This window comes from Cyanistes caeruleus, chromosome 30 (genome assembly GCF_971803275.1).
Source record: "Cyanistes caeruleus chromosome 30, bCyaCae1.hap1.1, whole genome shotgun sequence".
NCBI lineage: Eukaryota > Metazoa > Chordata > Aves > Passeriformes > Paridae > Cyanistes > Cyanistes caeruleus.
Window position 1 is genome coordinate 3581421 of NC_141730.1, and position 22465 is coordinate 3603885.

Genomic DNA, 22465 nt, shown 5'->3' on the forward strand with positions numbered 1-22465 from the left:
GCGGAGCCTCCTCCCGCACAGGCCCCGCCTCTTCTTTCCCATTGGCCGAGCCTCCCCCTGTGCCCCGCCCCTCCAGCCCCGCCCCTCGATCTGTCACCCAGGGCCGCTCTCCGCTCCTATTGGTCGGCGAGGGAGGAGGGGCGGGATTTTCCCCTCGCGCGGCGCTTCCGCTTCCGGCTGAGCGCCTCTGTCGCTGTCCGGTAACTTCCGGCCGCCGCCGCCTCCTCCCGGCCCGGAGCCACCGGCACCGGCCCGGCCCGGGAGCCCCTGCGGCGGCACCGAGCCCCGCACCGAGCCCCGCACCGAGCCCCGCACCGAGCCCCGCTCCGCCCGGCCCGAGCGCTCCTCCCCGCGCCGGGGCCGCTCTGCCCCCGTTCCCCGCAGCCGGGGCCCGTCCCCGCCTCCCCGGGGCTGCCCCCATCGCTGAGCCCCCGCATCCCTCCCGGGGCGGCGGGCGGAGCTCGGGGGCGGCGGAAGGAGCGGAATTGCCGGGAAATCGCCCCCGGTCCCGGCGGGGGCACCGGGAGCACCGGGAGCACCGGGCGGGCCATGGAGCTCCCCAAGGGCAAAGCGGGAACGGCCGGGAAGCTCCTGCTCTGCTCCCTGCTCGACTCCAAGGATGAGCTGGAGGAGGTGAGAGCGGCACGGGAAAACACCGGGATAAAACCTGAATAACACCGGGAAAACAGCGGGATAACACCGGGAAAACAGCGGGATAACACCGGGAAAACACTGTGATAATACCGGGATAATACTGGGATAAAACACCAGGATAACACCGGGATAACACCGGGAGAAAGTACCGGGATAGAACACCGGGATATCACAGGGATAACACCGGGACAGAACACCGGGATAGCACCGGGATCCTCCCGGGATCTGGGAATGCTCCCGGGAGCGGCCCTTGCTGGGGAGAATCCGGAATGGCGCGCTGCTCCCAGCTGTTCCCAGCTGTTCCCAGCTTTCCCAGTTTCCCCAGTTTCCCCAGCTGTTCCCAGCTGTTCCCAGCTGTTCCCAGTTTCCCCAGCTTCCCCAGTTTCCGCAGTTCCCCCGGTCTCTCCCGGTTTTCCAGAGGCTGGAGCGCTGTGTGGGGATCGTCACCTCGCTGACCAGCGGGCTCTCGGAGCGCGAGGCCAACGACGCCCTCAACGCCCACGTGAGCAACGGGAACGGGAATGGGAACGGGAATGGGGATGGGAACGGGAACGGGAATGGGAACGGGAACGGGAACGGGAACGGGGATGGGAACGGGAACGGGAATGGGAACGGGAATGGGGATGGGAACGGGAACGGGAACGGGGATGGGAATGGGAGCGGGGATGGGAACGGGGATGAGAATGGGAATGGGGATTGGGGAATGGGGATTGGGAACGGGGAATGGGAATGGGGAATTGGGAATGGGGATTGGGAACTGGGAATGGGAACTGGGAATGGGGAATTGGGGATTGGGGAATTGGGAATGGGGATTGGGAATTGGGAACTGGGAGTGGAGCTGGAGCTTCTCACCCTCAGCCCGAGGATTTGCAGAGCCAAATTCCGTTTGTTGTTTCACACGGAATTCCAGTTTCTCCATTGCTCCCAGTTTCTCCATTCCCAGTTTCTCCATTCCCAGTTTCTCCATTCCCAGTTTATCCACTGTTCCCAGTTTAAAGGGAGTGAGGGCTGGAGCGTTTATTCCCGTCCCATTCCCGTCCCATTCCCATTTCCCATTCCCGTCCCATTCCCTGTTCCTGTTCCCATTCCCGTCCCGGGGATCCCCTGGAGCAGCAGAACCCCCGGGCGGTTCCTGGGAGCATTTTCCCGGCTGGAATAACCCCGGGATGCTCCGGATTTCTGGGATTCCCGGCTGGAATAACCCCGGGATGCTCCGGATTTCTGGGATTCCCGGCTGGAATAACCCCGGGATGCTCCGGATTTCTGGGATTCCCGGCTGGAATAACCCCGGATGCTCCGGATTTCTGGGATTCCCGGCTGGAATGACCCCGGGATGCTCCGGATTTCTGGGATTCCCGGCTGGAATAACCCCGGGATGCTCCGGATTTCTGGGATTCCCGGCTGATCCGCGGCTTTGGGGGGTGGATTTTCCATTCCCGCCCGGAATTCAGCCGGATCTGGGATTTTCCCTGGCAGATCTGCAAAGGGACCCCCCAGCACGAGGAGATCTGCCTGGGGCTCTTCACGCTCGTCCTGACGGAGCCGGCCCAGGCGCAGAAGGTGAGGGAGAGCCGGAAAGGGCCGGAATCCCGGGAATTCCGCGCTGGAACGTTCCGGGCTCCGTGCAGGGAGGAGGGGGCTCAGCCTCCCTCCCACCCCAGGAATTCCTTGGATGTGGCCGCGGGAGGCGGATCCCGGTTTTTCCCAGGACCTGTCAGGGTTTTTTCCCCGGTTTTTCTCCGGGAAGCCGCCCCTGGATGCTCCTGGAATTCGTCCTCCGGAGGAGGAACGTGCCGGGATCCCGGGGAAAACCGATTCCCGGCTCCCTTAATTCCGCATCCTGCCTCGTCCCTGGGAGCCACAATCCTGGATTTGGGGGCAAATCCCGGCCCCAGGAATCCCCTCCTGGAATCTCAGCGCGCTTTTCCCGGGAATCCCGTTTTCCCTTGGATCCGGGGCTTCGCTGGGTCGACCTCGGCGTTCCCAAATCCTTCCCAGGGAGCCCTGGAGGGGCTGAATCCCCCCAGGATCCCTTCCCGTCCTTGTTCCCGGGGCTCTTCCCGCTTTTCCGAAGGGTGAACCCCCTGCCCTGGAGCGACCCTTTCCGTGGATTCCTCTGGAATTTTCCTCTGGGAACGGGAGCCGCGTCTGCTCCGGAACGCTTGGGATAATCGGGATAATTGGGATAATTGGGATAATTGGATCTGCGCTGGAGCCGGCCAGGGATTCCTGCCGGGATTTGGGATGGACGGGGTTAACCCTTTCCTGCCCGAGGAGTTCCTGGGATCTGCTGGGCCGGGAAAAACAAAATCCCCAAAACCCGGAACCGCCCCCCAAACCTGGATCCCTGAATTTCTCCAGGACCCCAAAACTTGACCCAGGGACCCCAAAATCTGTCCTGGGGACCCAAAATCTGTCCCGGGGACCCAAAATCTGCCCTGGGGACCCCAAAATCTGCCCTGGGGACCCAAAATCTGCCCCGGGGACCCCAAAATCTGTTCTGGGGACCCAAAATCTGCCATGGGGACCCCAAAATCTGTTCTCAGGACCCCAAAATCTGTTCTGGGGACCCAAAATCCACCCCAGGGACCCCAAATTCCGCCCCAGGGCCCCCCCGAGTGTCCCCAGCCGGGCACAGCCGGCTCCAGCTGCCCCCGGCTCCTCCTCCGGCCGCGATTCCTCGGGATGGGAGCCCCGGGATGCTCGGAGCCGTTCCCGAGGTGTCCGTCCCTCCCCCCGGGGCTGTCAGCCCTGCCCGGCCGCTCATTAAAGCCTCATTAATCACCCTGCTTAATTAAACGGCCCCCGGATTGTGTCAGCCTGGCAGAAATGGAGGAATCCCGGCTCTCCCCCAGGGAATTCTGCCGGTCCCCTGGGATCCCTGTTTCCCTGGGGGTTCATTCCCGCTTCTCCAGCGTTTCCCGGTGGATCCGAGCCGGGCTTTCCCAGGGAACGGGATCCTGGGCTCCTTCCAGCCGGGTTTAATTTAATTTAAATTAAATTTAAGCGCCCCCCGCGCCCGGGGAGGGCCGGATCCGTCCCGCAGATCCCAGGGTTTGCCGTTCCCTGCCCGGGGCCGCGCTTCCCACGCCGCTTTTCCCGTTTTTCCCCGCAGTGCTACCGGGACCTGGCGCTGGTGAGCCGGGACGGGATGAACATCGTCCTCAACAAGATCAACCACATCCTGATGGAGAAGTACCTGAAGCTGCAGGACACCTGCAGGACCCAGGTGCGGCTGTCCCTGGATCCCGGGAACGACAGGAATGACGGGAATAACGACGGGAATAACGGGAATAATAACGGGAATAATGACGGGAATAATGACGGGGATAATAACGGCAATAATAACGGGAATAATGACAGGAATGATGGGAATAATGACGGGAATAATAACGGGAATAATGACAGGAATGATGGGAATAATGACGGGGATAACGGGAATAATAACGGGAATAATGACAGGAATAACGGGAACAATGACGGGAATAATAAAGGGAATAATGACGGGGATAACGGGAATAATAACGGGAATAATAACAGGAATAATGACGGGAATAATAACGGGAATAATGACGGGAATAATAACGGGAATAATGACAGGAATAACGGGAACAATGACGGGAATAATAACGGGAATAATGACGGGGATAACGGGAATAATGACGTGATTAATAACGGGGATAATAACGGGAATAATGACGGGGATAATGATGGGAATGACGGGAATAATGACGGGAATAATGACAGGAATGATGGGAATAATGACAGGAATAATAACGGGAATAACGACGGGAATAATGACGGGAATGACGGGGATAATGTCGGGGATAAGGAGGGGAATAACGGGAATAATGATGGGAATAATGTCGGGGATAAGGAGGGGAAGGTGGCGGGGCTGATCCCGGCGTCTCCGTGTCCAGCTGGTGTGGCTGCTCCGGGAGCTGGTGAAGAGCGGAGTGCTGGGAGCGGACGGGGTGTGCATGACCTTCATGAAGCAGATCGCAGGTGAGCCGGGAATCCTGGGGATCCCAGCTGGGAATCCTGGGGATCTGAGCCGGGAATCCTGGGGATCCCAGCCGGGAATCCTGGGGATCTGAGCCGGGAATCCTGGGGATCCCAGCCGGGAATCCTGGGGATCCGAGCCGGGAATCCTGGGGATCTGAGCCGGGAATCCTGGGGATCCCAGCCGGGAATCCTGGGGATCTGAGCCGGGAATCCTGGGGATCCCAGCCGGGAATCCTGGGGATCCCAGCCGGGAATCCTGGGGATCTGAGCTGGGATCCCTCTGGAACTTGGCCCAGGCAGGGCCCACCAGGGTCTGTCCCCAGCTGGGAACCCCCAGAGCCAAATCCAGGATCCCGCAGGATCCCATGGGGCTGGATCCCGTAGGATCCCACGGGGCTGGATCCCGACAGGATCCCATGGGGCTGGATCCCGACAGGATCCCATGGGGCTGGATCCCGACAGGATCCCACGGGGGTGGATCCCTTGGATCCCGTGGGGCTGGATCTCTTGGATCCCATGGGGCTGGATCCCTTGGATCCCGCGGGGCTGGATCTCTTGGATCCCATGGGGGTGGATCCCGCAGGATCCCATGGGGCTGGATCCCGACAGGATCCCATGGAGCTGGATCCCGACAGGATCCCATGGGGCTGGATCCCTTTGATCCCGCGGGGCTGGATCTCTTGGATCCCATGGGGGTGGATCCCGCAGGATCCCATGGGGCTGGATCCCGCAGGATCCCATGGGGCTGGATCCCAACAGGATCCCATGGGGCTGGATCCCTTGGATCCCGCGGGATCTGTCCCCAGGAGCCCGTCCAGGCAGGGAATCTCTCCGGGAGGATCCTCCCGAGGTGCCGCGGTTCCCGTTGCTCCCGGGCCGGGGCTCCCACACCCAGCAGATCCCCCGGGATCCCGCGGCCGGATCCCGGATCCCGCTGCTTTTCCAGGTGGGGACGTGACTGCCAAGAACATCTGGCTGGCAGAGAACGTTCTGGAGATCCTGACGGAGCAGAGGTACGGCCGGGAATCGCGGCGGGGAGAGGGGGGAGCCTTCCCAAACCCGCAATCCCCAGATCCCCCCAGATCCCCCCAGATCCCTCCAGATCCCCCCAGATCCCCCTCGGGGCCGCGGAGCTGGCCTGGCTGGGGCCCAGCATCCCGGGAATGTTTCCTTCCCGAGCTTCCCGAGCCGTGGGGGAGGTTTTTCCCCCGGGAGCGTCGATTGCCCGAGAAGTTTCCGGTGTTTGGGCGGCTCCGGCTCCGCCTGGGGATCTCATCCCGAGCCTGCGGGATCCACAGGATTCCCAACTGCAGGATTCCCTGCCTGGGGCTCTGTCCTGCGGGGGCTGCGAGGATTTGGGGCGGATTCGGGATTGTCAGGGAGGGTTTGGGGTTCCCAGGTCAGATTTGGGGTTCCCAGGATGGATTTGGGGGTTCCCAGGATGGATTTGGGGGTTGCAGGGGGTGGATTTGGGGGTTTCCAGGTCAGATTTGGGGTTCCCAGGATGGATTTGGGGGTTCCCAGGATGGATTTGGGGGTTCCCAGGATGGATTTGGGGTTCCCAGGATGGATTTGGGGGTTCCCAGGATGGATTTGGGGGTTCCCAGGATGGATTTGGGGTTCCCGGGATGGATTTGGGGGTTCCCAGGGTGGATTTGGGGATCCCAGGATGGATTTGGGGGTTCCCAGGTCAGATTTGGGGTTCCCAGGATGGATTTTGGGGTTCCCAGGATGGATTTGGGGGTTCCCAGGTCAGATTTGGGGTTCCCAGGATGGATTTGGGGGTTCCCAGGATGGATTTGAGGTTCCCAGGATGGATTTGGGGGTTCCCAGGTCGGATTTGGGGTTCCCAGGATGGATTTGGGTTGCAGGGAGTGGATTTGGGGGTTTCCAGGATGGATTTGGGGGTTCCCAGGATGGATTTGGGGGTTCCCAGGATGGATTTGAGGTTCCCAGGTCAGATTTGGGGTTCCCAGGATGGATTTGGGGGTTCCCAGGATGGATTTGAGGTTCCCAGGATGGATTTGGGGGTTCCCAGGATGGATTTGAGGTTCCCAGGATGGATTTGGGGGTTCCCAGGTCGGATTTGGGGTTCCCAGATAGATTTGGGGTTGCAGGGAGTGGGTGCTGAAGAGCAGCCTGCTGGTGGCCATGGCCGTGTACACCTACCTGCGGCTGATCGTGGATCACCACGGCACGGCCGCGCTGCAGGCGCTGCGGCAGAAGGAGGTGGAGTTCTGCATCTCCCTGCTCCGGGAGAGGGTGAGTGTGGGAATGGGATTGGGATTGGGATTGGGATTGGGATCTGGAGTTCTGCATCTCCCTGCTCCGGGAGAGGGTGAGTGTGGGAATGGGATTGGGAATGGGAACTGGGAATTGGGATTGGGATCTGGAGTTCTGCATCTCCCTGCTCCGGGAGAGGGTGAGTGTGGGAATGGGAATGGGAATGGGATTGGGGTTGGGATTGGGATCTGGAGTTCTGCATCTCCCTGCTCCGGGAGAGGGTGAGTATGGGAATGGGATTGGGATTGGGAATGGGAATGGGAATGGGATTGGGATCTGGAGTTCTGCATCTCCCTGCTCCGGGAGAGGGTGAGTGTGGGAATGGGATTGGGATTGGGAACTGGGAATTGGGATTGGGAATGGGATTGAGATGGGATTGGGATCTGGAGTTCTGCATCTCCCTGCTCCAGGGGAGGGTGAGTTCCTGGGAATGGGATTGGGATTGGGATGGGATGGGATTTGGAATGGGATTGGGGCTGGGAATGGGATCCTGTATCTCCCTGCTCCAGGATTGGGATTGGGAATGGGATTGGGAATGGGATTGGGATGGGATTGGGATGGGATCCTGCATCTCCCTGCTCCAGGATTGGGATGGGATGGAATCGGGATGGGATCCCGTTCCCCTGGGGATCCCTCCCTGGGCAGGGCGGTTTGGGATGATCCCACAGCAGCTCCAGGCCTGGTTTGGCTCCGGCTGGAGCAGGAGAACCCCCCAGAGCTGGGATTTGTCCCGGATTTCTCCCGGATCCTGCCGTTGCCGACGCTGCCCCGGCGGGGCCTGGCTGCAGGCCTGGGGAGGGTGGCAGATTTATGGCCCGATTGTTTGCTTTGCCAGGGAGAACATTCCAGAACAACTCCCGACCTTCCCTCCATCCATTCCAGCAGGGAGGGGGTGGGAGGAGCGGGAATTCCTCCTTTCCCTGCTCCCATCCCCCTGCCCCGGGCACCGAGCGGGATTTTTCCCTCTTTTTCCCCCATTCCCAGTTCATGGATTGCTTCATGATCGGCCGGGACCTGGTGCGGCTGCTGCAGAACGTGGCGCGGATCCCGGAGTTCGAGCAGCTCTGGAAGGACATCCTGCACAACCCGCAGGTGCTCAGCTCCCAGTTCACAGGTACGGGATCTTCCCTTCCCGGGAATTCCCAGCCGGGATCCCCCCAGGAAACCACCCGGGATCCCCCCAGGAAACCCCCCGGGATCCCCCCAGGAAACCCCCAGGATCCCCCCAGGAAACCCCCCGGGATCCCCCCAGGAAACCCCCCGGGATCCCCCCAGGAAACCCCCGGGATCCCCCAGGAAACCCCCCGGGATCCCCCCAGGAAACCCCCGGGGTCCCCGTGCTGCCCTCGTCTCCTCCTCCTCCCTGGGCTTGTGGATCTGGTGGGAATTGTCCCTGCCCATGGTCTGGGTGATCTTTGGGTGATCCCAGCCCAAACCAGTCTGGAATTCCAGGTTAATCAGAGTTATTTCCCTTAATTAAGTGGCGGGGAAGGTGAGCCCAGGCTGAGCAGAGCCTGGAGAAGATCCATAAAAATCAGGAATTCCAGCAGTGGCGCCTCCATGAGATTTAATTCCTGCTGGTTTCCCCATTCCGTGGGAAGAGCCATGGATTTTATTTGTTGTTGGTTTTTTTTTTTTTCATTTTATTTCCATCAAAGATATTCCCATAAATCGTTCCTTTCCCTGGGCGCTTCCCTGGATGCAGCAATTCCAGGGAAATGGGGCTTTGGAGTGTTCCCACCCCTCAAATCCCCCTCAAACCCCTCCTCAGTGATCCCTAAAAAGCTTTCTCTGGACGCCTTTTCCAACCAAATTCCGCTTCCCTGTCCCTGTCCAGGGGTCCTGCAGCTCCTGCAGTCCAGAACCTCCCGCAAATTCCTGGCGTGCCGCCTCACCCCCGACATGGAGACCAAGCTGCTCTTCATGACCTCGCGGGTAATTCCCCATGGATTCCCTCCCAAAATCCTCCTGGATCCCTCCCAAATCCTCCTGGATTCCCTCCCAAAATCCCTCTGGATTCCCTCCCAAAATCCTCCTGGATCCCTCCCAAAATCCTCCTGGATCCCTTCCCAAAATCCTCCTGGATCCCTTCCCAAAATCCTCCTGGATCCCCTCCCAAAATCCTCCTGGATCCCTTCCCAAAATCCTCCTGGATTCCCTCCCAAAATCCCTCTGGATTCCCTCCCAAAATCCCCCTGGATCCCCTCCCAAAATCCTCCTGGATCCCCTCCCAAAATCCTCCTGGATCCCCTCCCAAAATCCTCCTGGATCCCCTCCCAAAATCCTCCTGGATCCCTTCCCAAAATCCCTCTGGATTCCCTCCCAGGTTTCCCCTGGCTCAGGGTCCTGTGTGGTGCTTGTTCCCAGCCCTTCTTGCAGAATTCCCTCCCGGATTTCTCCCCGAATCCCTCCCGCATTCCCTCCCATCCCGGCTCCGTGTCCGCAGTGCCGGTTCCCAGCGGATCCTGTGTCCGCGGTGCCGGTTCCCAGCCCCGGTTCCCAGCGGGATCCAGTGTGTGCAGTGCCGGTTCCCGGTGCCGGTTCCCAGCGGGATCCCGTGGTCACGGTGCCGGTTCCCAGCGGGATCCCGTGTGTGCAGTGCCGGTTCCCGGTGCCGGTTCCCGGTGCCGGTTCCCAGCGGGATCCCGTGTCCGCGGTGCTGGTTCCCGGTGCCGGTTCCCAGCGGATCCCGTGTCTGCGGTGCCGGTTCCCGGTGCCGGTTCCCGGTGCCGGTTCCCAGCGGATCCCGTGGTCACGGTGCCGGTTCCCAGCGGGATCCCGTGTGTGCAGTGCTGGTTCCCGGTGCCGGTTCCCGGTGCCGGTTCCCAGCGGATCCCGTGTGTGCAGTGCTGGTTCCCGGTGCCAGTTCCCGGTGCCGGTTCCCAGCGGATCCCGTGTGTGCAGGTGCGCTTTGGGCAGCAGAAGCGCTACCAGGACTGGTTCCAGCGGCAGTACCTGTCGACGGCCGACAGCCAGTCCCTGCGCTGCGACCTGATCCGCTACATCTGCGGCGTGGTGCACCCCAGCAACGAGGTGCTGAGCTCCGACATCCTGCCCCGCTGGGCCATCATCGGCTGGCTGCTCACCACCTGCACGGTCGGCATCCGCGGGATCGGGGTGGGATCCGGGGGATCGGGGTGGGATCCGGGGGATGGGATCAGGATCCGGGGATCGGGATTGGGATGGGATCCATGGGGTGGGATCCATGGGATCGGGATGGGGTGGGATGGGATGGGATGGGGATCAGGATGGGATCCATGGGATCAGAATTGGGATTGGGATGGGATTGGGATCCATGGGATCGGGATCAGGATGGGATCAGGATTGGGATGGGATCCATGAGATGGGATCAAGATGGGATCCAGGGGATGGGATCAGGATCCGGGGGATGGGATCAGGATCCAGGGGATCGGGATCGGGATGGGATCCAGGGGATGGGATTGGGATGGGATCCATGGGGTGGGATCCATGGGATCGGGATGGGGTGGGATGGGATGGGATGGGGATCAGGATGGGATCCATGGGATCAGAATTGGGATTGGGATTGGGATGGGATCCATGGGATCAGGATTGGGATGGGATCCAGGGGATGGGATTGGGATGGGATCCATGGGATGGGATGGGGTGGGATAGGATCCTTAGGATGGGATGGAATCGGGTTTGGGATCGAGATGGGATCAGGATCAGGAAGGGATCAGGATCAGATGGGATCGGGTTCAGGATCAGGATGGGAATCTCGGGATGGGATCGGAATGGGATTGGGATGGGATCAGGAAGGGATCAGGATTGGCCTGAGCTGCTGATCCCCAGCAGCTCGCCAGGGATGTGAAGAGGGATCTTGGAGGGATCTCCAGGGATCTTGAGGGAATCTCTGAGGGAATCATTTGGGGTTTTTGTCTCCTCCAGTCCAACGTGGCGGCTTCCAACGCCAAACTGGCGCTGTTCTACGATTGGCTGTTCTTCAACCCCGAGAAGGACAGCATCATGAACATCGGTGTGTGATCCGGGGGATCTACCTGGGATCTGGGGGGATCTACCTGGGATCCGGGGGGATCTGCACTGGGATCCGGGGGAATCTGCACTGGGATCCGGGGGAATCTGCACTGGGATCCGGGGGGATCTGCACTGGGATCCGGGGGGATCTGCACTGGGATCCGGGGGGATCTGCACTGGGATCTGGGGGGATCTACCTGGGATCTGGGGGGAATCTACCTGGGATCTGGGGGGATCTGTACTGGGATCCGGGGAGATCTACCTGGGATCCGGGGGGATCTGCACTGGGATCCGGGGGGATCTGCACTGGGATCCGGGGGGATCTGCACTGGGATCCGGGGGGATCTGCACTGGGATCCAGGGGGATCTGCACTGGGATCTGGGGGGATCTGCCCGGGATGGGATCCTGGGCTGTTCCCAGGGATGGGATCCCTGGGATCTCTGTGACCCACGGGCAGCACCGGACCCGGCCGCCCCCATCCCCTGGATCCCAGCCCGTGGATCCCGTGGATCCCGCAGGGATCTGGGGTGTCTCACGCCGTTCCCTCCCCCAGAGCCCGCCATCCTGGTCATGCACCACTCCATGAAGCCGCACCCGGCCATCACGGCCACGCTGCTGGATTTCATGTGCCGGGTGAGCGCCCCTCCTTCCTTCCCCAGGGAATTCCCTGCCCTGGCAGGGATTTCCCCCCCTGACCCTGCTCTCCCTCCCTCGTCTCTTCCAGATCATTCCCAATTTCTACCCCCCTCTGGAAGCGCACGTCCGGCAGGGCGTGTTCAACTCCCTCACCCACATCGTGGAGAAGCGAGTCCTGGCGTAAGAGCCCCGGCTTTTCCCGGCTCTTCCCCAGTTCCCAGCCCGGACGCGGCCGCTCCCGGCGCTCCGGGGCCGTGGGAGCTCCCTGGAGAACCCGGGGGTTGTGTCCCAGGAGCCGCTCCCCCAGGGAAAAGGGATGTGGGGTCAGGGAATCGGGATTGCCCCGGGATTCCTGCCAGGAATTCCAGCCCCTGCTGCCATTCCCGGGCTGTGGAGGGGATCCCGGGGGAGCTGCGGGCGACGATCCCGGGCACGGGGAGGAGCCCCCGGCATTCCCGTGGGAAGGGGGCTCCGGCCGATCCCGATCCCTGTCCCGTCCCTCGCAGGCACCTGGCCCCGCTCTTCGACAACCCCAAGCTGGACAAGGAGCTCCGGGCCATGCTCAGGGAGAAATTCCCGGAGTTCTGCAGCTCTCCCTCGCCCCCCATCGAGGGTAGGGAATGCGGGGGGCTCCTGGCCGATCCGCTCAGGGAGCTCTTCCCTGGAATTCCGGATGGGCCGGGCCGGGCCGGGCGTGCTGGGATTTGGGGAATTGCGGGACCCCGGGTTTGGGGGAGCCTCACCTGGCTCCCTGCTCCCAGTGAAAATCGAGGAGCCGGTTCCCATGGAGATGGAGAATCACCTGGAGAAGGATGACGGTTGCTATGACAACGCCGAGGCCGCCTTCAGCGATGATGAGGAGGAGCTGAACAGCAAAGGTGAGGGAGCTCCGGAATTCCCCACGGACACGGAGAATTCCCAGCTCCCGAGGCGCGATTCCCTCCTCGGCCGGGAGCTGATCCCGGTGGGAATCCCGGCTTTCCTCCTGCAGGGAGGGTGTGCAGGAGCCGATTCCCAGATCCAGCGGTTCAGGATCTGTGCCCCCAAGGGTTGGTTCCCTTTCCTGGCCGTTCCCAGGAGCTCTCAGCGCTTTTCCAGCCTCAGATCCCAGCTCAGATCCCCTCTGGAGCCATTCCCGGCCTCGCTGCGCAGATCCCTCTGGGATTCCCGCAGTTCCAGGGGGTTTTCCCGGCGGTGGGAAGTGGCCACAGGCCCGGGATGGGGCGGGGGATGTCACCTGGGAGCCCCAGGATCCCAAATTGTGGAGACGGCCGAGGATGGGGTTTGGGAACGGGGCAGGGATCACAATCCCGGACATTCCCAGTGCCTGGGGCAATTCCCACCTTCATCCCAGAGCCCGGCTCCGGGGGAGGAGGAGGAAAATCCCTCATCCCGTGGGGAATTCCCTGTTCCCAGGGAAGAAGAGGGAGTTCAGGTTCCACCCGATCAAGGAATCCATCGTGGAGGAGCCGGTGGACATCACCCCGTTCCTGGAGCAGCTGGACGAGTCCCTGAAGGACAAAGTGCTGCAGCTGCAGAAGGGCAGGTGGGGCCCTGCCCGTCCCCACGGATCTCCCGGGGCTCCTGGAGAGGGAATTCCCGCAGGAAAAGGGCTCGGGAAGGAGCTCCCAGCTCCGCAGACCTTGGCTCAGCCCGGAGATTCCGTGGAATTCCTGGCTTTGAGCGCCCGCTTTTCCCGGTGGAATTCACCCCAGCCCGGGATCCCCGCGGATTCTGGGCTGGGCCGACCCCAGCGCCGGCCCCAGTTCCCCCTCCCGGCGCTCCCGGCGCTCCCGGCGCTCCCGGCGCTCCCGGTAACGCGGATCTCCCGTCCCTGTTGTGCCGCAGTGACACGGAGGCGCAGTGCGAGGTGATGCAGGAAATCGTGGATCAGGTCCTGGAGGTAACGGAGCCGGGAACGGCCGGGATCCCTGGGAATGGTCTGGGATCCCCAGCAGTGATTTGGGGTCCCCAGCAGTGTTTTGGGATCCCCAGCAGTGTTTTGGGGTCCCCAGCAGTGATTTGGGGTCCCCAGCAGTGATTTGGGGTCCCCAGCAGTGTTTTGGGATCCCCAGCAGTGATTTGGGGTCCCCAGCAGTGTTTTGGGGTCCCCAGCAGTGTTTTGGGATCCCCAGCAGTGTTTCAGGGTCCCCAGCAGTGATTTGGGGTCCCCAGCAGTGTTTTGGGGTCCCCAGCAGTGTTTTGGGGTCCCCAGCAGTGTTTGTTTCGGGGTCCCCGCTGCCGGGATCCGTTCCCTGTGCCAGGCGGGCTCTGAGCTCCCGCTCCCGTCCCTTTTCCAGGAGGATTTTGACTCGGAGCAGCTGTCGGTGCTGGCCTCGTGCCTGCAGGAGCTGTTCAAGGCTCACTTCCGCGGGGAGGTTCTCCCGGAGGAGATCACCGAGGAGTAAGGGCTGGCTCCGGGCTTTTCCCGGGGGATATTCCCGCTGCTCCCGAGGGCTGGGCTCGGCCAGGATCACCGGGATTCCCCGGGAGCCCAGCGCGTCCGTGTGTCCCGCAGGTCCCTGGAGGAGTCCGTGGGGAAGCCCCTGTACCTGATATTCCGGTAGGTCCCTTCCCAAATCCCCGGGAATTCCGGAAATCCCCGGAGTTTCCCGTTTCCCTTCCCTGGGAATCCCGGGGGGTGTTTTTGGGGGAGGCGCCGTTCCCGCCGTTATCCCGGTGCCGTTCCCGCTCTTCCCAAGGAACCTGTGCCAGATGCAGGAGGACAACAGCGGCTTCTCGCTGCTGCTGGACCTGCTGTCCGAGCTCTACCAGAAACAGCCCAAGATCGGCTACCACCTGCTCTACTACCTGCGGGCCAGGTGAGCCCGGCCCCGCCCTCCTCTGGCTCCTCCCTCTGTTCTGTGGCTCCTCCTTCTTCTCTTGTGGCTCCTCCTTCTTCTCCTCTGGCTCCTCCTTCTTCTCTTGTGGCTCCTCCCTCTTCTCCTCTGGCTCCTCCTTCTTCTCCTGTGGCTCCTCCTTCTTCTCTTGTGGCTCCTCCTTCTTCTCCTGTGGCTCCTCCTTCTTCTCTTGTGGCTCCTCCCTCTTCTCCTCTGGCTCCTCCCTCCCAGCTGGGCCCTGCCCAGACATGTCCCTGTCCCCGGTGGTTCGGCTGTGCCCCAGCTGTTCTAGCTGTTCCAGCTGTGTCCCAGCTGTGTCCCCAGCTGTGTGTGTCCCCAGCTGTGTGTGTCCCCAGCTGTGTCCCAGCTGTTCCAGCTGTGTGTGTCCCCAGCTGTGTGTGTCCCCAGCTGTGTCCCAGCTGTGTCCCAGCTGTGTCCCAGCTGTTCCAGCTGTGTGTGTCCCCAGCTGTGTGTGTCCCCAGCTGTGTGTGTCCCAGCTGTGTCCCAGCTGTGTCCCAGCTGTGTCCCAGCTGTTCCAGCTGTGTGTGTCCCCAGCAAGGCGGCGCTGGGCAGGATGGGGCTGTACGAGTCTGTGTCCCCAGCTGTGTTCCAGCTGTGCCCCAGCTGTGTTGCAGCTGTTCCAGCTGTTCCAGCTGTGTGTGTCCCCAGCAAGGCGGCGCTGGGCAGGATGGGGCTGTACGAGTCGTTCGCTCAGGCCACGCAGCTGGGGGAGCTGCACACGTGCCTGATGATGGACATGAAGGCGTGCCAGGAGGACGACGTGCGGCTGCTCTGCTTCCTCACGCCCTCCATCTACACCGAGGTGAGCCCGGGGGTGTCCCCGTCCTGTCCCAGCTCAGGTGTGTCCCCATCCTGTCCCAGGTGTGTCCCCATCCCGTCCCAGGGGTGTCCCCATCCCATCCCAGGTGTGTCCCCGTCCCATCCCAGGGGTGTCCCCGTCCTGTCCCAGGGGTGTCCCCATCCTGTCCCAGGTGTGTCCCCGTCCCATCCCGTCCCAGCCCCGGGGGTGTCCCACAGTGACCCCGAATCCCAGGATCCATCCCAGGGTGACCCCAAATCCCGGGATCCATCCCAGGGTGACCCTGAATCCCGGGATCCATCCCAGGGTGACCCTGAATCCCAGGATCCATCCCAGGGTGACCCCGAATCCCAGGATCCATCCCAGGGTGACCCCGAATCCCGGGATCCATCCCTTGGCCCATCCCGCTCCCTCGGAGCCGCCGTTCCCGGCCCTCGGCTCCCGCCGTGGTCGATTTTGTGTCCCCGTGCGAGGCCCTGGAGCAGGGAGCAGAGGGAACACAGGGAATTCCAGGGATCTGGGCGGGCTGGAGCCGTTCCCTGGGGGATTTTGGGAGGCCTCTCCCTGAAGCCGCCGGGCTTTGTGCGTTCCCAGTTCCCGGACGAGACCCTGCGGAGCGGGGAGCTGCTGAACATGATCGTGGCCGTCATCGACTCCTTCCAGGTGCGAGAAACTCCGGCCGGGAAGGGGCTCCTGCCTGGATCCTGCCTGGATCCTGCCTGGATCCTGCCTGGATCCTGCCTGGATCATCCCTGGATCCTGCCTGGATCCTCCCTGGATCCTGTCCAGATCCTGCCTGGATCCTCCCTGGATCCTCCCTGGATCTTCCCTGGATCCTCCCTGGATCCTCCCTGGATCCTCCCTGGATCTTCCCTGGATCCTCCCTGGATCCTGTCCAGATCCTGCCTGGATCCTGCCTGGATCTTCCCTGGATCCTCCCTGGATCCTCCCTGGATCCTCCCTGGATCCTCCCTGGATCTTCCCTGGATCTTCCCTGGATCCTCGCTGGATCCTCCCTGGATCCTGCCTGGATCCTCCCCGGATCCTCCCTGGCCTTCTCCAGTTGTTTCCCTGCGGAGCTCCACAGATCTGGGGGATCTGGGGGATCCAAGGGATGAGGAGCAGGGATCCAGGGGATCCAGAGATTCCAAGGGATGAGGAGCAGGAATCCAGGGGATCGAGGGGATGAGGAGCAGGGATCCAGGGGATCCAGCAGATTCAGATGATCCAAGGGATGAGGAGCAGGGATCCAGCAGATCCAGAGGAGCAGGGAGAGGGAGGATGAGAGCCCGAGTGGGCTCTGTGTGTGTGGGAAGCCCCCCCGGCTCCCATCCCATCCCAGGGATGCTCCCGGGAGCTTTTCCAGCCGGATCCCGCCTGGGAAGGTTCCCTGGATCCCCCCGAGCCCGTCCCTGTGCCCCCGCAGCTGCAGGAGCTCGTGTGCCACGTGATGATGGGAAACCTGGTCATGTTCCGCAAGGATTCCGTGCTCAACATCCTCAGTGAGTGGCGGCACCGGGACGGCTCCGGGCCCTTTCCAGCCGTGTCCAGAGGGGATCCCTGGAGCTGCCCCGAGGCGTCCCCGGGGCCGGGTTCCCTGCTGGCATTAAAGGATCACCGTGGGGTTTATCCCAGGGCTGCAGCGGGCGGTGCCAGGCAGGGAATGAGCCGGGCAAGGGGAAAATCCCCAAACCTCTGCCGGGGTCCCTCGGTGTTCCCGGAGCAAATCCCGCTCTCCTTGATCCAGCTTTGGGAGCAGCGGGATTAGCCGGGATAACCGGGGAGCCGCGTGAGCTCCGGCCCCGTTCCCGGTGGGGTGGGGGGACCCCGGGAGGGTTTGGGGGTGCCCAGAGCTGGGGAGGGGCTGAGACAGATCCCGGAAATCCCATTGTCCTGATATCCCATTGTCCTGATATCCCATTGTCCTGATATCCCATTGTCCTGATATCCATCCCTGTTATCAATCCCATTGTTATCCCATTGTTATCCCATTGTTATCCCATTGTTATCCCATTGTCCCATTATCCATCCCTATTATCCATCCCGGTTATCCATCCCTGTTATCCCATTGTCCTGATATCCCATTGTCCTGTTATCCCATTGTCCTGTTATCCCATTGTCCTGATATCCCATTGTCCTGATATCACATTGTCCTGATACCCATTGTCCTGATATCCCATTGTCCCATTATCCATCCCTGTTATCAATCCCATTGTTATCCCATTGTTATCCCATTGTTATCCCATTGTTATCCCATTGTTATCCCATTGTCCCGTTATCCATCCCTGTTATCCATCCCTGTTATCCCATTGTTATCCCATTGTTCTCCCGCCGTTTTCCCGCTGTTCTCCCGCCGTTCTCCTGTTCCGATCCCAGTTCAGAGCCTGGACTGGGAGACCTTTGAGCAGTACTGCACCTGGCAGCTGTTCCTGGCTCACAACATCCCCCTGGAGACCATCATCCCCATCCTGCAGCACCTCAAGTACAAGGGTGAGGCATTCCCGGGGGAATCCCGGCGGGAAAACGTTCCCAGGGAATTCCAGGGGAGCATTCCCGCCCCGGCTCAGCCTCTGCTCCCTCCCCGTTCCAGAGCATCCCGAGGCCCTGTCCTGCCTCCTGCTGCAGCTCCGCAGGGAGAAGTGAGTGCTGCCTTCCCTGGGACGGGCTGGGGGCGCCTGGAACAGGGGGCTGGGGGGATTGGGGGGGTCTGGGGGACACCGAGGGGGTCTGGGGGGGTCTGGGGGGGTCTGGGGACACCGAGGGGGTCTGGGGGGGTCTGGGGGACACCGAGGGGGTCTGGGGGGGTCTGGGGACACCGAGGGGGTCTGGGGGGCGCTCCGGGACGCTCCGTGGTGTCGTGGGGACGCCGAGGGGGTGTGTTGGGTTCTCCATTCCTGGTGCTCCCGGTGTTCCTGCTGTCCCGGTGTTCCCATGTTCCCGGTGTTCCCAGTGCTCCCATTCTCGTTGTCCCAGTGTTCCCGGTGTTCCCATTCCCGGTGTTCGCGGTGTTCGCGGTGTTTCCATTGTCCCGCTGTTCCTGGTGCTCCCGGTGTTCCTGGTGTTCCTGTTGTCCCAGTGTTCCTGTTGTCCTGCTGTTCCCTTCCTGCTGTTCCCATTGTCCCGGTGTTCCTGTTGTCCCATTGTCCCATTGTTGCGGTGTTCCCATTGTTCCCGTTGTCCTGCTGTTCCTGCTGTCACGGTGTTCCCATTGTTCCCATTGTTCCCATTGTTCCCATTGTTCCCATTGTTCCCATTGTTGTTCCCATTGTTGTTCCCATTGTTGTTCCCATTGTTGTTCCCATTGTTGTTCCCATTGTTGTTCCCATTGTTCCCATTGCTGTTCCCGCTGTCCCGCTGTTCCCATTGTTCCCATTGTTCCCATTGTTCCCATTGCTGTTCCCATTGCTGTTCCCGTTGTTCCCATTGTTCCCACTGCTGTTCCCATTGCTGTCCCGCTGTTCCCATTGCTGTTCCCGTTGTTCCCATTGTTCCCACTGTTCCCACTGCTGTTCCCATTGCTGTTCCCGCTGTTCCCATTGTTCCCATTGTTGTTCCCGTTGTTCCCATTGTTCCCACTGTTCCCACTGCTGTTCCCACTGCTGTTCCCATTGTTGTTCCCGCTGTTCCCATTGCTGTTCCCGCTGTTCCTGCTGTTCCCATTGTTGTCCCGCTGTTCCCATTGCTGTTCCCGCTGTTCCTGTTGTTCCCACTGCTGTCCCGCTGTTCCCATTGTTGTTCCCATTGCTGTTCCCATTGTTGTCCCATTGTTCCCATTGTTGTTCCCACTGCTGTCCCGCTGTTGCCAGGCCCAGCGAGGAGATGGTGAAGATGGTGCTGAGCCGGCCGTGCCACCCCGAGGATCAGTTCACCACCAGCATCCTGCGGCACTGGGGGCTGCGGCACGACGACCTCCTGGGCGAGCACATCAAGGCCCTGCTCATCAAGAACAACTCCCTGCCCCGCAAGCGCCAGAGGTGGGCAGCGCCGACACCCATCCCGGGAATTCCCACACAAAGGGGGCCGGGAATCCTGCCCCCATTCCCGGGAATTCCCACACAAAGGGGGCCGGGAATGCTGACACCCATCCCGGGAATGCTGACACAGATCCTTCCCGGGAATTCCCTCCCAAATGGGGCTGGGAATGCCGACACCGATCCTGGGAACGCCGACACCAATCCTGGGAATCCTGCCCTGATTCCTGGGAATTCCCTCCCAAATGGGGCCGGGAATGCTGACACCAATCCCGGGAATTCCCACACAAAGGGGGCCGGGAATCCTGCCCCGATTCCCAGGAATTCCCTCCCAAAGGGGGCCGGGAATGCCAACACCGATCCCGGGAATGCCGACACCGATCATTCCCAGGAATTTCTACCCAAAGGGGGCTGGGAATCCTGCCCCCATTCCCAGGAATTCCCACCCGAAGGGGTTGTGCAGGGTTTTTCCCCCTGCTCAGGCCCCGTTCTCACAGAATTCCCTCCCTAAGGAATTTTCCCTCTCCCCTCCCCGTGCCAGCCCCCGTGGAGGTGAATTCCCAGTTCCCAGGGTGAATTCCCAGCCCCCAGGGTGAATTCCCAGCTCCCCCATCCCATGGGATCCGGGCTGGATCTGGCTCTAATCCCTGCAGATCCCTGGGATCAGCCCACGGAGCTCCCGGGAATTCCAGCAGAATCCCTGAGCAGGATTTACCCCAGAATTCCAGGCCTTGATCCGCCCTTCCAGGGGACCCCGTTCCCAATCCCCCATTCCCAGTTTTTGGGGTCCCACCCCGGGTTTTGGGGTCTCACCCCAGGTTTTTTGGGATCTCACCCCGGTTTTTTGGGTCTCACCCCGGTTTTTGGGGTCTCACCCCGGTTTTTGGGGTCTCACCCCGGTTTTTTGGGGTCTCACCCCAGGTTTTTTGGGATCTCACCCCGGTTTTTGGGGTCTCACCCCGGTTTTTGGGGTCTCACCCCGGTTTTTGGGGTCTCACCCCGGGTTTTTGGGGTCTCACCCCGGGTTTTGGGGTCTCACCCCGGTTTTTGGGGTCTCACCCCGGGTTTTGGGGTCTCACCCCGGGTTTTGGGGTCTCACCCCGGTTTTTGGGGTCTCACCCCGGTTTTTGGGGTCTCACCCCGCAGCCTGCGCAGCTCCAGCAGCAAGCTGGCCCAGCTGACCCTGGAGCAGATCCTGGAGCACCTGGACAATCTCCGGCTGAACCTGACCAACACCAAACAGAACTGTGGGTGCTGCCCCGTGTGGGACCTGTGGGGCTGGGGCTGCGTTCCCCGACCCCAGACCCAATCCCCGACCCCAGACCCAATCCCCGACCCCAGACCCAATCCCAGACCCAATCCCCGACCCCAGACCCAATCCCTGACCCAATCCCAGACCCCAGACCCAATCCCAGACCCCAGACCCCAATCCCAGACCCAATCCCTGACCCCAGACCCAATCCCAGACCCCAATCCCTGACCCCAGACCCAATCCCAGACCCAATCCCAGACCCAATCCCAGACCCCAGACCCAATCCCTGACCCCAGACCCAATCCCAGACCCAATCCCCGACCCCAGACCCAATCCCAGACCCCAGACCCAATCCCTGACCCCAGACCCCAATCCCAGACCCCATCCCAGACCCCAATCCCTGACCCCAGACCCAATCCCAGACCCCAGACCCAATCCCAGACCCCAGACCCAATCCCCGACCCCAGACCCAATCCCTGACCCCATTCCCTGACCCCAGACCCCAATCCCTGACCCCAGACCCCAATCCCTGACCCCAGACCCCAATCCCAGACCCTACTCCCCATTCCCAGACCCCAATCCCTGACCCCATTCCCCATTCCCTGACCCCATTCCCACCCCATTCCCGCCTCTCTCCCAGTTTTCAGCCAGACCCCGATCCTGCAGGCGCTGCAGCACGTCCAGGCCAGCTGTGACGAGGCTCACAAGATGAAGTGAGTCCTTCCCTCCTCTCCTGGGGACCCCAAAACCCCCCCTGACCCCCTCTGGGGACCCCAAAACCCCCCAAACCCCCTCTGGGGACCCCAAACCCCCCCCTGACCCCCTCTGGGGACCCCAAAACCCCCCTGACCCCCTCTGGGGACCCCAAACCCCCCCCTGACCCCCTCTGGGGACCCCAAAACCCCCCCTGACCCCCTCTGGGGACCCCAAAACCCCCCTGACCCCCTCTGGGGACCCCAAAACCCCCCTGACCCCCTCTGGGGACCCCCAAACCCCCCCGGCCCCCTGTGCCCCCTCCAGGTTCTCGGACCTGTTCTCCCTGGCCGAGGAGTACGAGGATTCCTCCAGCAAACCCCCCAAGAGCCGGCGGAAAGCCACGGCGCTCGCCAGCCCCCGCAGCCGCAAGAGCGCCGCGCAGCCCCCCAACAACGAGGAGGAGTCGGGGTCCAGCAGCGCCTCGGTGAGAGCCCCCCCGGGCCCCCCGGACCCCCCAGAGCCCCGGGGCGGCCGTGGTGACCCCGTCCCCGTCCCTGCAGGAGGAAGAGGACACCAAACCCAAACCGGCCAAGAGGAAAAGGAAAGGCTCCTCGGCCGTGGGCTCGGACAGTGACTGAGGGCTGGGACCCCCCCCGAGCCCCCCCCGAGCAAATCCCGGGGGTCAGGGACCACCCCCCCTTTTCACCAGCGTGGGGAGGGGTGGCGGTGCCCCCCCCCAGGACCCCCCGTGTGGGAAGGGGGGGACCCCCACCCCCATTTTCCTACAGAAATGTAAATAAAGGGTGGAACTGAGTCGCTGCTCCAGGATGATTTGGGGAGGGGGTCCTGCCCCCCGGGAAGGAGCCCCCGCCCCCCCCGCAGCCCCCCGGGGGTCCTGGGGGGGTCCTGGGGGGGTCAGCACCCGAGGCCGGCGGGATCTGGGGGGTCCCTGAGCGTTTCTCAGCGTTTTTAAGGAATCAGCAATAAAAAGCTTCCTGTTTTGTACCGAGCGGCCCCGGTTTGTGGCGGGGGGCGGGGGCCGTGGCCCCGTGTCCCCCCCGGTGCGGCCCCGCCGGGGCTCGCGGCTCCCCCGGGCCGGTGGCACTGCCAGGCCCCCCCGAGGCCACCGGAATCTGGGACAGGGAGGGGACACGGGGGGGACAGGGGGGGACAGGGGGGAGGGGACAGCGGGGCCCTGGCGGGGGGAGCAGGGGCGGGGGGACCGCGGGGACACCGGGGGGGGCCCGGGGGGATCGGGGGCGTGGCCAATGTGGGCGTGGTCGCGGTGGGCGTGGTCAGGGTGGGCGTGTCGGC

At 62.2% G+C, this 22465-nt stretch overlaps 1 protein-coding gene across 1 annotated transcript; it reads left to right on the top strand.

Moving 5' to 3' along the window:
* Nucleotides 1–162: 162 nt before the first annotated feature.
* Nucleotides 163–21964, top strand: INTS3 (integrator complex subunit 3). The gene is made up of 31 exons (XM_086866470.1): nucleotides 163–306; nucleotides 461–633; nucleotides 1073–1156; nucleotides 2131–2214; nucleotides 3770–3883; nucleotides 4575–4659; nucleotides 5606–5672; nucleotides 6777–6921; nucleotides 7927–8056; nucleotides 8780–8877; nucleotides 9847–10038; nucleotides 10849–10936; nucleotides 11490–11569; nucleotides 11661–11752; nucleotides 12079–12185; nucleotides 12334–12450; nucleotides 12989–13118; nucleotides 13421–13475; nucleotides 13873–13976; nucleotides 14091–14135; nucleotides 14275–14394; nucleotides 15082–15235; nucleotides 15827–15895; nucleotides 16659–16734; nucleotides 17609–17722; nucleotides 17823–17871; nucleotides 19039–19206; nucleotides 20350–20450; nucleotides 21096–21168; nucleotides 21476–21635; nucleotides 21712–21964. The coding sequence occupies exons 2-31, from the start codon at nucleotides 550–552 to the stop codon at nucleotides 21787–21789; spliced, it is 3063 nt and encodes a 1020-aa protein (XP_086722596.1). The 5' UTR covers nucleotides 163–306; nucleotides 461–549; the 3' UTR covers nucleotides 21790–21964.
* The last annotated feature ends 501 nt before the right edge of the window (nucleotides 21965–22465 follow it).